Below are 15014 nucleotides of genomic sequence, written 5' to 3'. Positions count from 1 at the left end.
CTCGAGTGTAACAGGTGTAACACCATTACTCCAAAGGCCTATTCAGGCAATATACGTACATAACACAAAGTTGATCAGATTAATGGATGGATTGTGATGGCCCTCTCGATCGAAGTGTGTAACATTTGTTAGGATGTGTGGATGTTCAATGACGAAGAAGCATTTCAGACCATTGTTTGTTTGTTTGTTGGGTCAGTTACCGATTACTCAGTCAATATTAGAGTTCTGATTGTGATAGAATGTGACCGAACCACACACATTAACTTTGAAAGTAACAAGTAAGTTAACACTCTCACAATGGTCATTTAATACATTACACTTACAAATTGTTAAATATCGCAGTGACAACTCAAACATTAGTAGTAGGATGGATAGGCCTATGTATGTTGGAACCCATGGTGGCAAATGTTGACCATTCGTTTATAAGAGTTCCTTGAAGTTGGCATCATTGTCCACTAACATCATAAATGAAGTCATCGCCTGTCGCCTATGCCAGTGAACGATTGATAGCAGCCAGCAGTAGCCCTTAAATTCATCCATCCACTCAACTATCCTTTCTGCAACGCATCGCATCTCATCCATCCACCTTTGTACACCTGTACAAACACACTCCACCACAACTCTCGTGTTCAACCAATCACCCGTGTTTTTGCACCACACTTTTAAATCGACAGACTGCTGGTGATTGGTCACACCGACACACTCACAATGACTTGTGTTTGTGTGTGTGTGTTTTGTTGGCATCATTAGAGCAAGAAGATGAACAGGCATCTGATGCATGATGTGTTTGTTCGTTGGTGTTGGTTGATGGATGTTCTGATCGTTTACCCAACATAGCACAGCCACGAATGGTCACATATTCAGAGTGTCTACCGACATCTAAAGATGAAGACCTTGCAATGTTTTTGGCGAACTTGGTTGGGCCAAGCCTAGCCTGCTTGCCTCTTGCTTGCCTGTGAATGATGAAGTTGTAGTACCATCCTTCGCCCCCCACCATCCTACTTTGAGGGTGTTATAAATATTTATTTAAAGATGTGTTTGGACCAACTGGAATCAAGAACTTTACTTCTACCATCCATCCATTCAATATATATATTAATATAAAACTATAAACATAGTTACATTACCAATCATTTAACATTACTACCTTTCTCTATCTCTCTTGTTGTATACCACTACCAATCTTGTAGATAATTATTATAATAATCATATATATTTTTATATTTTACTATATCGATACATATACTATACTATACTTTATTATACTATACTTACCAATCAATCAAAAGTCATCATCAAGATCATTCAATAATATAACATTACAACCGTTTATTATTATCCAGAATAATTATCATTATCATTATTTATTATTATAATCGACGGTACAGTACTACCATATTGTTAAATTTAATTATTTAAATTAATATTATTATTATACCATTACCTACTACAATCATTATATATATAACATTACTACTACTACAATATATTGTAATTAACCCATAAACAAACATTAATTGTTTACCACAAATTTACAAAACATCATGATGTTCAGAAATCAACCAATCGCTATCATTGGAGTTGGATGCAAGCTACCAGGTGATATAACAAACATCGATCAGTTCTGGAATATTGTTGCCAATGGCACCGACTGTTTGACAAACATTCCCACAGATAGATGGGATGCTGACACCCTTGCTTCCAAGGAGTTCAAGCTCAACAACCGCATCGGTGGCTTCATCAACGACATTGACAAGTTTGATCCACAGTTCTTTGGCATGTCTCCCAAAGAGGCTGCTCAAGTTGATCCACAACAAAGACTAATCCTTCAAGTATGTATCTTTCATTCAATCAATCAATCAATCACTAACTCAATCACACTTAAAGGTTGCGATGGAAGCACTTGAGGATGCAAAGTTGTCTACAAAGCAATTGAAGGGTACAACTACTGGTGTGTTTATTGGATCGAGCTCATCTGACTATCAACGCACGATGGGTCAGTCTGAGATCAATCAGTTTACCACACAGGGTTGCAACTCATCATTCCTTTCAAACCGTCTGTCCTACTTCTTGGACATTGCCGGACCAAGCATGACTGTCAACACTGCCTGCTCTTCATCATTGGTTGCCATCCACTTGGGTGCCAACAGCATATGGAGAGACGAGTGTCGCATGGCCATCGTCGGCGGTGTCAACATTGTATCATCACCACTTCAATCACTCGACTATGGCAAGGCTGGTCTTCTCTCTACCGACCCATCCGGTCGTTGCTACAGTTTCGATGAGCGTGCCTCTGGCTATGTCCGCGCCGAAGGTGCTGGAGTACTCATTCTCAAGAATCTCTCCGACGCTGTCAAGGACAAAGATGACATTCACTGTGTTATCATCAATACTGCCACCAATCAAGTATGTACCTTCATTCATCAAACCATCAGCAAGTGATAGACACTAACTTACTCATACTTTATAGAATGGCCAAACACCAAGTGGCATCACAGCACCAAGAGCTGTTCAGCAGGAGGCACTGTTGAACAGACTGTTGGATGGAGCTAACGTTTTGCCAAAGGATATTGGTTACTTTGAGTGTCATGGCACTGGTACTCAGATGGGTGACGCCAATGAGTTGGAAGCAATCGGTAATGCCATTGGTAAGCATCGTGACACCCCATTGCCAATCGGCAGTGTCAAGAGCAACATTGGTCATTTGGAGGGTGCCTCTGGCATTTGTGGCGTGCTCAGATCAATGGCCAGTCTCAAGATGAGGACTCTGTCACCAATGTGCACCAAGGGCTTCGCCACACTCAACCCCAAGATCCCATTCGACAAGTACAATCTGTTGGTGCCAACCACCACTATGGAGTGGGGCGACGACAGACGTCTTGCCATTGTCAACTCGTTTGGTGTTGGTGGATCCAATGCCAGCGTGTTGATCTCCAACTACATCCCCAACCTGAAGGCGTCATTCGACCTCTCTGACGGTGAGGAGGCTGCCATCTCAGCCTCCCAGCACATGGAGGTGTTCACAGTCTCTGTGAATGTGAATGACCCAGCAGTGATGGCTGAGCGCGTTCAGGACATGCTCGAGTACATTGAGAATGAGGGCGAGTGCATCAGTCTCAAGGATCTCTGCTACACTTCAACCGTTCGCACCAACCATCTCTCAAACCGTCTATCATTCCTCATCAACTCTATCCAAGATCTCAAGGAGAAGATGGAGTCCTACATCAATGACCCCGAGGTCTCAGACTCGTGCATCATCCGCAAGGAGTCATCAGACGCCTCCAATCAATTCGACAAGAAGAAGATCGCCTTCGTCTGCTCGGGTCAAGGCCAACAATGGATCTCAATGGGCAAGGAGTTGTTTGAGGGTAATGCAGTGTTCCGCAGCCAGTTCATCAGATGCTCGAGCCTGTTCCAAGCTCTGTCTGGCTGGTCGCTCATCGACAAGCTGTTTGACCCAAGGAACACTGAGGCCATCCATGACACTTGGTTGGCCCAACCATCAATTTTTGCCGTTCAAGTCGGCATTGCCGCCGTGCTCAAGGAGGCTGGCGTCCGCCCATCATCAATCATCGGTCACTCACTGGGTGAGGTCGTTGCCGCTCACATCGCTGGCATGCTCACACTCGAGGACTCTATCAAGTTGATGTGGACTCGCAGTCATCTCCAGAACAAGACCACTGGCACTGGCAAGATGTGCATCGTTGTGTCATCCAAGGATGACATCTTGGCATTGGCTGATCGCTATGGCCTTGCTGGTCAGATCGTCATTGCTGGCAACAACTCATCAAAATCAGTTGGCATCAGTGGCAGCAACGCAGCCATGGAGACCTTCATGAACATTATGAAGGATGAGCACGTTGCTTTCAAGCCAATCAGGATCAACGCAGGCTTCCACTCATACCTGATGGACACGATCAAGGATGAGTTCTTCAAGCTCTTCCCCAACATCACCCTCAGCTGTCCAAAGGTCCCATTCTACTCCACGACCACCGGCCAACTGATCGACTCCTCCAACTACCAGACACTGGGAGTGAACTACTGGTGGAGCAACCTTCGTGAGACTGTCATGTTCAAGGAGGCACTCACCGAGTTGATGAACCGTGAGGAGATGGACTGCTTCCTCGAGATCTCTGCCCACCCCATCATCTCATACTTTGTCAATCACATGATTCGTGAGCGATCGACCAACCACGTGATCCTGTCAACCATGTCGCGTGATGCATCAAACCACGACACAATCATGTCCTTGCTCTCCAAGCTCTATGTCAATGGCTACTCAACCAACTGGGAGGCATTGTACCGCCGCCGTCGCCACACTGCCCTGCGCCTTCCAGCTCGTCGCTGGAACATGGACACCTACTGGATCGAGTCAGCCCAATCAATGACCGATCGTCTGGCCATGCCCAAGCGCAGCTCGCTCACACGTCGCCTCGTCTCATTGTCACCATCATTCGAGGTCACCATGGACTCGTCTCGCTTCAAGTACTTGGCCGACCACCAGATCCAAAAGGTAGCTATCGTGCCCTACGCCTTCTTCCTCGAGGTGGTGTACGCCGCCATGAGCGAGTTGGCCCTCGAGTTGCCCTCGTCCAACTTTGAGGTCACCAACTTCCAGATCCAAACTGCACTGGAGATTGACGCCAAGTTCAACATGGTGATGCAGATCAACTTCAACAGCAAGCTGACCCACTTTGAGATTGGAAGCATCTCTGATGCCACCAGCGTCCCCGTCAAATGGACCGTCCACGCCACTGGCAACATCACTCAGTCCAACGTCACCGAGCTCAAGAACACTCAATCATCCTCTGTTAACAACCCATTCGAGTGTGACAATGTTATCGATGGCAATGAGTTCTATGCCAAGATTGTCAAGCTTGGCTACAACTATGGCCCATCATTCCAAGCACTCAAGAGATGTGCTCCCAAGTCTGACAACATGAGCCAGGTTTCTGAGATCGTGCTGCCATCCACCTCTGAACTGAACGCCCACACCAACTCTGACTTTGCCCTGCTGCACCCTTCAGTGCTGGATGGTGTCTTCCAATCATGCTTTGTGCCCATTGAGCAGAAGCGCCAAGGACTCTGGATCCCTCAGTCATTCGACAAGCTGACCTTGATCCCTCAGATGGTCACAGACATTAGAGCACCATTGCACTCATACACCACGATCACCAATCACAAGGACAAGACCACCTTTGTCTGTGATATCTCTGTGGCCAAGCCCGATGGAACAGTCGTCTGCCAGTTCAACAATCTGACCATGAAGTGCATTGCCAGAGCATCATCCACTTCTGAATCCACATCGGCCACAGTCCAGCTCAATGATCAATTGTACAGCTGCAAGTGGTCAATGTCCAATGAGGGTGCCATCAGCCATGACACCACTCGCTTCAACAAATACGTGCTGTTTGCTGATGATGAATCATCTGATTTGACAATCAGTGTCGTGTCCAGTCTGATCAACACCCACAATCTGACTCAGGATCAACTGTACATTGTCAAGCAGTTTGGTGACTCACTCACCCACTACGTCGTTGACACTGTTGGCAACGTGATCTCTGTGCCAAAGACCCCTGTCGCCGCCGACTACATCCATCTCTTCAACATGTTTGCCAAGACTCAATGTCACATGATCATCCTCCCATCATTCTTTGTTGACAACAACACTGTCTCCGCTCCATGCACCGCCCTGGTCGAGCAATCCTACGCCTCTTTGCTGCTCATCCTCCAACAGGCCATGAGCAACGAGGTCAGTGGACGTCTGACACTGGTCACCAAGCATGGCCAGAGCATTGACATGGCTGATCAGGTGGACTTCACCCAGTACTCATTGATTGGAATGTTGCGTGTATTCTGCAATGAGTACACCGCCATGCACAGCTCAATGATCGACCTCGACTCTGCCACCCTTCAGTCGCCATCAGTCTGTGCCACACTACTTGTGGACGAGCTATCGCGTGTCGAATCTAAATGGGAGGTCGCTTTCAGATCCTCAAAGAGATACACCTACGACTTCCAATCACAACTTGTTTTGGACGAGTCGATCAAGAGCACCGTGGTGGCACCAAAAGACGAGCGTCGCTATCAGGTCGAGATCTGTGATAATGGTGTCATCTCTGATCTGTCAATCGTGGAGACCGCTAGAGTGTCACCAAAGGATGGACAGGTTGAGATCAAGGTGGACATCACATCACTGAACTTTAGAGACATCCTCAAGACCCTTGGAAGAGACTATGATGCCAACCACATTGCCACCATTGGTGATGAGTTTGCTGGTGTAGTCACAGCCGTTGGCAATGGAGTTTCGCACCTCACTGTTGGAGACAAGGTGTTTGGCATCAACATGGCCAGATCAATGTGCTCGCACATCACCTGCGACGCTGACCTCGTCTTCTCCATCCCCACCAACATGACCTCCGAGCAAGCCTGCACCATCCCAATCACGTTCCTCACTGCATGGTACTCAATCGTCGTACAAGCCAAGCTCCAAGCAGGCGAGAAGATCCTCATCCACTCGGCTGCAGGTGGTGTTGGTCTGTCCGCCGTCCAGATCGCCAAGCACCTGGGCGCAGAGATATTCGTATCAGTGGGCACCAAGGACAAGGTCGAGTTCATGAAGACCATTGGCATCGCCGCCGACCACATCCTCAACTCCAGAAATGCCAGCTTCCACGACGACATCATGCGCCTCACAAATGGTGCAGGTGTTGACGTTGTCCTCAACTCACTGTCTGGCGACCTCATTGCCAAGAGCATCCTATCACTTGCCAACTACGGACGCTTCGTTGAGATTGGAAAGAAGGACATCTACTCTGACTCAAAGATTGGATTACTTCCATTCCGCAACAACCTCTCATATCTCGCTGTTGATGTTGCTCAGATGACAATCAACCGCAGAGCATACTTGGCCAACCTTATGAACAAGACATTGCTGCCACTGTTTGAGTCCAAGTCCCTCAACCCACTGCCATTGAACACCTTCAACATTAGCAACGTCGTTCAATCATTGAGATACATGTCGTCTGGCAATCACATTGGCAAGAACTTGGTGTCATGGTGCGACATCAACAAGGTCGCTCACACTGTCGACCTCCCCTTGACCCTGGCCACTGGCGCAACCTACATGTTCACCGGTCTTGGTGGCCTTGCCATGACAATGGCCAACAAGATGGTCCAACTCGGAGCCAAGAACCTGGTCTTTGTCTCAAGGAATGGCGCAGACACCAAGCAGAAGCAATCATTCATCGAGAGTCTGAGCGGAGTCAATGTGTGCGTGAAGAAGTGCGACTTGACCAACGAGAACAAGACCAGATCGGTCTTTGCCGAGTTGATCAAGGAGGGACATGTGATCAAGGGCGTGTTCCACACCGCTGGACTTCTCCAAGACAAGCGTCTTGTAGAGCAGACCCTGTCCTCATTCAATGTTGCATTCCACTCCAAGGCCACCAGTGCACTCAACCTGCACAATGCATCCATCGAGCTTCTCGAGCAACCATTGGACTACTTTGTCACATTCGGATCTGCCATCACAGCGCTTGGCAACCCAGGCCAGTCCAACTACGCCACTGGCAACCGTTTAGTCGAGGCTCTCACACTGCATCGCAAGCAATCTGGATTGAACGCCACCTGTCTCCACTTGGCACCAATCCCAGAGATTGGTATGTCTGCCGATGAGCGCATTACATTCATTCTGAACAACATGGGTTTCACCCCATACACCAGTTTGGACGCAATGGCCACTGGTATCGTCGAGTGTCTCAGCGTCAAGGCCAAGGAATCCGTTGTGCACTACTGCGACTACAAGTTCAACAAGTGGATGTCGTCAGTACCATCGTTCAGAGGAGAGATGTGTCTCAACATTGTAGAGTCCGTTGCCAACATGGCCGTTGATGACTGTGAGGAGCACCATGCTGATGAGGTCCAAGAGGACGTCAGCAACAACACTCAATCAAGTGCCGAGATTGAACAATCACTCAAAGAGATTGTTTCCAACATCATGGAGATCAAGTTGGAGAAGGTTGACGCCAATGCCAACTTCAAGGACCTTGGACTGGACTCTTTGCTCGCTTCAGAGTTGTCCAACTCTATTCACAAGAAGTTCAGTGTCTTTGTTCCAAGTCTCTCACTCCTCGATGCCAAGGCCTCGATCAACACTGTCATCAACAAGATCAACCCATCTGCCTCCGCCACCACTTCATCCTCATCCAGCAAGCCAGCTGGTGTCAAGAAGAATGCTCAGGATGAGTTGGTCAAGAGGACAATTGAATCGATCATTCAATCAAAGAAGCCAAACAATGAGAAGAAGCCAGTGGACCTCAAGAAGCACATGATGTTGTCACCAACAACACTCCAAGTGCCTTCAGTGCGTGTAAATCATGCTCAGGTCGTGCAACAAAATGTTACACTTCCAGCCCTCTCATTGCCAACATACGCCACACCACTCTCATTCAGCAGCCCAAGCACACCAGCATCCGTCTCTCCAGTATCCACATCGCCAAAGAATGTGTCGAGACCAGCCTCACCACGCGAGGTAGTGACCATCCCAGTGCCAGTCACCGTCAACCACACTGCACCAGTCCAGCGTCGCGACAATGACGACGACTACGCAACAGCCATCTACGCCATCGAGCCTCTGTCAGCGCCATTCGCCACCACTCAGAAGCACGTGTTTGACTCGTACAAGGACCACACCAACGAGCTCACATTCATGACCAACGTCTACAAGAACTGCAAGATCAAGGAGCGTTACATGTTTGTCGACACCAAGGATCATATGGCACTCAACGCCAAGACCACATCCGAGAAGAACACTATGTTTGCCTCCATCGTCCACAAGACAATTGTCGAGGCAGGTGAGCGCATCATCCAGCGCAACGGTATCGACAGATCCAAGATCTCGCACGTTGTTGGTGTCACCTCCACTGGAATCCTTGCGCCATCAATCGACGCCGTGCTGTGCCGCGATCTCAACCTCGAGCCAACTGCAGGTCGCACAATGATCAACTTTATGGGATGTGGTGCTGCAGTCATTGCCCTTCGTACTGCTGCCGTCCACGCCAAGAACCGTCCAGACACCTACGTGCTGGTGATGGCAGTCGAGTCTTCCACCACCAACATGGACATCGACCCCAATGACAAGGGTGACATTGTATCTGGTTGCATCTTCTCAGATGGATGTGCTGCCGCACTGGTCACCTGCCAGTCCAAGTCCAAGCTGGCTGGCAAGCTTCAAGTCGTCGATGACATCTCATATTTGATGAAGGACTCACAAGACGCACTGTTCATGCATATGGGCGATCGCGGCATTGACCTGTCCCTGCGCCCACACCTGTCTGTCGCAATCGAGAAGTACATCAAGTCGACCATGGACAGCTTCCTTGGCGCTCACGAGCTTGACATTAGTGACATGGAGTTCTGGGCTGTGCATCCAGGCGGTCGCAAGATCTTGGAGGCTGTTCACAATGGTCTCAACCTTGGCGCAGAGGAGTTGGCCGAGTCCTACGAAGTGATGAAGTGGTATGGAAACATGGTGTCCTGTTCAGCTCTCTACGTACTTAAACGTGTGATCGAGAAGATCAAGAACCTCAAGGCTGAGAATGGAAAGGGACTACAACAAGGAATTGTTATGGCCTTCAGTCCAGGTGCATCCATTGAGGCAATGCTCCTAAGGATGATCAACTAATCAATTAAACAAACAATAAATCAATCATTAAGATGTGTATACAAGTAAGAGACTCGAAATATCGCTCATCGATCCAACCAAATTTGTCATTTCTTGTTGAGGCTGGAAAGCCCTTGTGTAGATTATGGAAGAGCTAATAGAACATTGAAGTAAAGAGGATAATGATACTAACTAGTAACTTGAAATGTAAATAATAATAAATGAAATTAATAATCAATTAATCCCAATTAATTACCAAAGTATATACTTTGATCATAGCATAGGTAAGTAAGACTGGCAATTTAGCTCACCAGGTATAAACACCCAGATATTCAATTGTACTGATCCGATCGTTCGTTCAGTCATTTGTTTTATTATTCGCTTGTCCGATGATGATGTTGATGTTGTTGCTGTTGCTGTCGCTTCTCGATCTGCTCATCAATGTCTAGCAGTTGTGAAAGAGTGACGAACTGGTAGCCCTCGGCAATTAGCTGTGGAAGCATGGTGCGTAGCGCAGGCATTGTATAGGTGCGGTCGTGAAGAATGATTACGGAGCCCGGCGAGATGGTAGCCGTCACGTACCACGAGTTCACCGATGGCAGGCGGATGAATGGGTCATGCGGATACACATTGCCCAGACACAGTTGATATCCATGCTTTCCAATAGTGTCCAACATATGTCGATTGAAGAACCCTGATCCAGGTCTAAATAGCTTCCTCCTTCTCACATTGAATGAGTTACCTTGTGTATATAATATATTATTGTTGTTGTCATTGTCTTGATGTTGTTGTGATGATGTCGTTGATGTTGATGTTGATGTTGATGATATTGATTGATTGTATCGTTCATAATAACGAGTATATGTCCTGTTGATTATTTGGTCGACATGTATTAGCTGTCGCTCAAACTCTTTGGACTCGAGAGTGATGGATGGCTCGTCTTGCCACATGTGATTGCCAAGCTCATGGCCTTGATCCAGCATCCTGTCCAGGATGTTCTGGTTGCTACGCTTGCGCATCACATGCTTTCCAATCAGGAAGAATGTGGCCTTGACGTCGTACTCGGCTAGAATATCGAGAATGTCCATGGTGTCGGGTGATGGTGCGTCGTCTATAGTGAGCGTGACCAACTTGCGTCGTGCCACCTCGTCGCGACCGTCCACATAGAACACGACCTCGCCTTGAAAGTGATTGGATATGGCTCGAACTATAACATTGGGCTGGAAGTATATCAGCACACCCAACAGCAATGCTGAGAACAACAATGTCAAGCGCCAATACCGCCGCCTCCTACTCCTCTTATTAGACTTTTCTATGCACATTCTAATACTATCTGCTTCTGTTGTTGATGGTGATGACGATGACGATGACGATGATGATGTATGATCATTGTCATCACTACTATCGTTTACCAATTTCCGATTCATCTGTACTGTTGTTGCTGTTGCTTGTATCTATGTATATATATATATGACTATGTTGATGATGATGATAATGATGTAGCAATCAATGATGCTACTAGATTCATAAGACTATCGACAAAGACGACTATGATTGATTGACATTGATTGATTTGAGTAAGTGATTGAGTGATGATTAATGTTTAACAATGTTAATGTTAATGATAATGATTGAGGTGATTCAAAGTATTTGTTGTTGTTGGTATAAGAATTGCAACATTCAAGCATTGTCAACTGACTTTTCACAGACGAGTAGGTCATTCATTCATTATTCATTCATTCAAACTTGGAGCTCGTCACCACCAAACATCGAATTTCGAAACACTCACATATTTATCTTTAATCTTTGATTGATGATCGTGATATATATATATCTCTCGAGATTGATCAATCAATCTCCGACGACAATCACATGTGATAATTATATATAAATAATCACACCACACCAGTAGAATCCAAGTAAGTCTAACAATAGTTATTGGACATCAGGAACCTTGAGAGAATGCCCTCTCTTGCCTCCCTCCACAATGATGTGCAATCTTCAACAACACGAAAGGTCCTATCATTTTTTGCTAGAATGGATTGACCCAACCCTTGGAAAAATACATTTATTATAATAATTTTAATTAAAAATTACCTGATGATTAATCAACTATCAAAAAAACACCAACTGATCAAAATCACCAATAGTGTGAAGTGTGTGTTTTGTTTTGTTTGTATGTTTGTGTTGTCAGTCTGCCATTCTTGGTTCCCATCCCTTTTGGCTCAGCCATCATCATCATCAACAATTCATTCATACACTATACATACACACAATCACTTCTTCTTATTACAACAAACACAAGTCTCTCGCTCACTCACTCACTCAACAACACACTCAACACACACAACAGCAGGTGCAAGGACTTACAAACATCAACTCGCAATTCATTCATTGTGTTGTGTGATCAGATCACATTTCAAAAACATCTCACCCAACCGTTGTATATTAATAGTTATAATAAGTATAAATATAAAAGTCAACAAAAGTTAGTTTGTTAGTTAGTTAGTTTGTTAGTATTGTTGTAGTATTAGGAGACATATAATATGGCCGATGCATTAGCACTCTTGAACCAAAAGTTCCCCGTGGCAGATGTCATTGCAGGCACTGTCTGTGAGCGAGCAATCAAGTCAGTATCATCATCATTATCATCGATACATGTCAACAACCAGATACAGATATATTGAACATAATCATTGACTCATCGACCTATCCATCAATCAATCAAACACATTCGAACAACAAACAGATGGGAATTGACAATTGACAATGATCTCAAACCACACTGGCATCATAGTATCGTCTGCGTGACGATTGAAAAGGCGCCATTCGCCAAGGGTAGTTGTCGTACGGCACACAAGCTGAAAGATTGGTCAAAGCCAGGCATGGAGCTCGTGGGCAAGTTCTCATCAAACAAGAAGACGACAAGAGACTCTTATTTCACCGATGTCCTCATGCAGACCTTTTGCTCAAAGTGGGCAGAGAAGTTCAACGAGAGCAAGCCTCCCAAACCAATCACATTCCTTCCCACCTACGTCTACGAGCTCATCGATCATCCACCCCCCTACCCAGTCTGTGGAGGTGAGCCATTCATCGAAGGAGAGTACAAGTATGTCAAGATCAAGATCAATATCAATCACATGTGTCGGAGTCATTCCACTCACTCAATCAATCCAATCAAACACTTTTCCAATCATTACACAGGAAACATAACAACAACAGTGGATACGTGAATTCAGAAGCAAGGAACACACCTCAGGCGTTCAGTCACTTCTCTTACGAAAACTCCAATCACGAGTTGTTGATCGTCGATATCCAGGGTGTAAACGACTTCTACACCGACCCCCAGATCCACACCAAGTCGGGATCGGGCTTTGGCGACGGCAATCTGGGCGAGACGGGCTTCCACAAGTTCCTGCAGAGCCACAAGTGCAACGCCGTCTGCGACTTTTTGAAGCTGCAGCAGATCAATCAGAGCAAGAAGACTCTGCTGCGTGGCACTCTACCCGTCGTGCAGCTCATGGAGTTCCACGAGGCCATCGGCATCAACCAGGCCGGTCAGCCCACCTCGGGCCCCTCCAAGAACTACGACATGGCCTACTTCCAATCGGGCGCGGGCACACCCGTCTCGCTCGACGATGAGGAGAAGCAGCTGCAGGAGCAGCTCGAGCGAATCCGTGCCGCTCAGGCCAAGTCCAAGCCCGCGCCACAGGCCGCTGTCAAGCAGCCCTCTGTCACCAACCTCCACAGTCTCAAGACGCCACCTGCCAAGCCCATGTCGCTGTCTCCTGGCAAACCACTACCTGGACAGTCGCCGATTACCTCGCCGTCGGCTACATCGCCACCCATCGCATCGTCCAAGCCAGCGGCCGCGGCGGTGTCGCCACCAATCAACAGCGTCGCCACAGCCAAGCCAGTGGCGGCAAATGTACAACAACCAGCGGCCGCAGCAGCGTCAGCCGCACAACCTGTAAAACCACAAGTACCTGTACAACAGCAACCTCAACAACCTCAGCAACCAGCAGCAGCACCAGCACAAACACCACAACCACAGCCACAACAGCAACCCATTTCAGTACAAGTGCGCGCAAGCCCACCAGCCCAGGCAGCATCGTCTACGGCCAGCGCACCACAGCAGCAGCAACAGGAGATCGTGCCCGACAAGTCGGCCACAGAGAAGTGGGACCTGAAGAGCACAAGGAACCTGGACACCATTCGTGGACTCCAATCAGAGTGCATTGTGGGCACTGAGACACGTCTCTACACGGGATCCAACGATGGAAATCTCGGCGTGTGGGACATTGACCAGCCCAAGCACCTCAACAATGTGAAGGCGCACGGCAAGTCGATCAGATCGGTGGCCATCTCGCCCAAGGGCACACTGTTCACTGGTGGTGCCGACTCTTACATCAAGGAGTGGGACCTCACTACAATGACCATGCTCAAGGAGATCAAGGAGGCCAACGAAGTCAACTCGATCTTCATCCAGGACAACCTGCTATTCAGTGGCTCCAACGATAAGACGGTGAAAATATGGGATCTCAGAAGCTATCAATGCATTCAGACTCTACAGGGCCACACGCGTGCCATCAAGGCCGTGTGCTCGCTTGGCAACCTGTTGTTCTCGGGCTCCAACGATCAACAGATCTTTGTGTGGAGCTTACAGACGAACCGCGTGCTGACCAACTTCCAGGGCCACGAAGGCTGGGTCAAGTCATTGTACGCACACAACAACACATTGTACAGTGGATCGCACGATGAGACGGTCAAGGTATGGGACCTCAAGACGACCAAGTGCACCAACACACTCAAGTGCAAGGATCGCGTGGAGACCGTGCACGTCACGAACCAAGGCATCTTTGCTGGCTCTGGCGACCATCTCCAGATATTCGACACAACCACTCACGAGAATCTGACATCGATCAACACACGTTCCAGCATCCTCTGTCTATGGAGAAAGAACCGTCAACTGTTCACTGGTTCCTTGGCATCCAATCTCAAGGTTTGGACATGGGACTAAAGTAGTGATTTATGAGAAGATCAGTCAGTCGATCAGTCAGTTCATTCATTCCAAATCTCCACTTTATAGCAACATCACACACACACACACTACACCTACACGCATGCTCATTCTCCCCTCTACCATCTGCTATTCACCTCCAGAACATCACCAACCAACAACAACAATATAAGATAAACTATCCGGATATGATAATCAAAGTGATTGAATATTTATTTATTTTATTTCAATTTGTAACTGTCAACAATTACCTTCACCCCCACCCCCCCCCCCTAATTTGATTACAACTGTGATTGATTATGTCTTGGTCAATCTACTACAACTTAAAAA

At 47.2% G+C, this 15014-nt stretch overlaps 3 protein-coding genes across 3 annotated transcripts; 2 read left to right on the top strand and 1 right to left on the bottom strand.

Moving 5' to 3' along the window:
- Window positions 1-1544: 1544 nt before the first annotated feature.
- On the top strand, window positions 1545-9685 carry SAMD00019534_107370 (hypothetical protein; the record flags this gene model as incomplete). Its single annotated transcript, XM_012894172.1, has 3 exons — window positions 1545-1832; window positions 1888-2406; window positions 2471-9685. 3 exons carry the CDS (start codon window positions 1545-1547, stop codon window positions 9683-9685), a joined length of 8022 nt encoding a protein of 2673 aa, XP_012749626.1.
- A 353-nt stretch (window positions 9686-10038) lies between these two features.
- SAMD00019534_107360 (hypothetical protein) lies at window positions 10039-11091 on the bottom strand (the record flags this gene model as incomplete). Its single annotated transcript, XM_012894171.1, has 1 exon — window positions 10039-11091. The coding sequence occupies one exon, from the start codon at window positions 11089-11091 to the stop codon at window positions 10039-10041; it is 1053 nt and encodes a 350-aa protein (XP_012749625.1).
- A 1119-nt stretch (window positions 11092-12210) lies between these two features.
- SAMD00019534_107350 (hypothetical protein) lies at window positions 12211-14684 on the top strand (the record flags this gene model as incomplete). Its single annotated transcript, XM_012894170.1, has 3 exons — window positions 12211-12293; window positions 12414-12773; window positions 12869-14684. 3 exons carry the CDS (start codon window positions 12211-12213, stop codon window positions 14682-14684), a joined length of 2259 nt encoding a protein of 752 aa, XP_012749624.1.
- Between the last annotated feature and the right edge of the window lie 330 nt (window positions 14685-15014).

Source organism: Acytostelium subglobosum, assembly GCF_000787575.1.
Source record: "Acytostelium subglobosum LB1 DNA, scaffold: scaffold28, whole genome shotgun sequence".
Taxonomy (NCBI): Eukaryota; Evosea; class Eumycetozoa; order Acytosteliales; family Acytosteliaceae; genus Acytostelium; species Acytostelium subglobosum.
The sequence above is the reverse complement of the archived record's forward strand: the minus strand, read 5'-3'. Positions and strand labels throughout refer to the sequence as shown.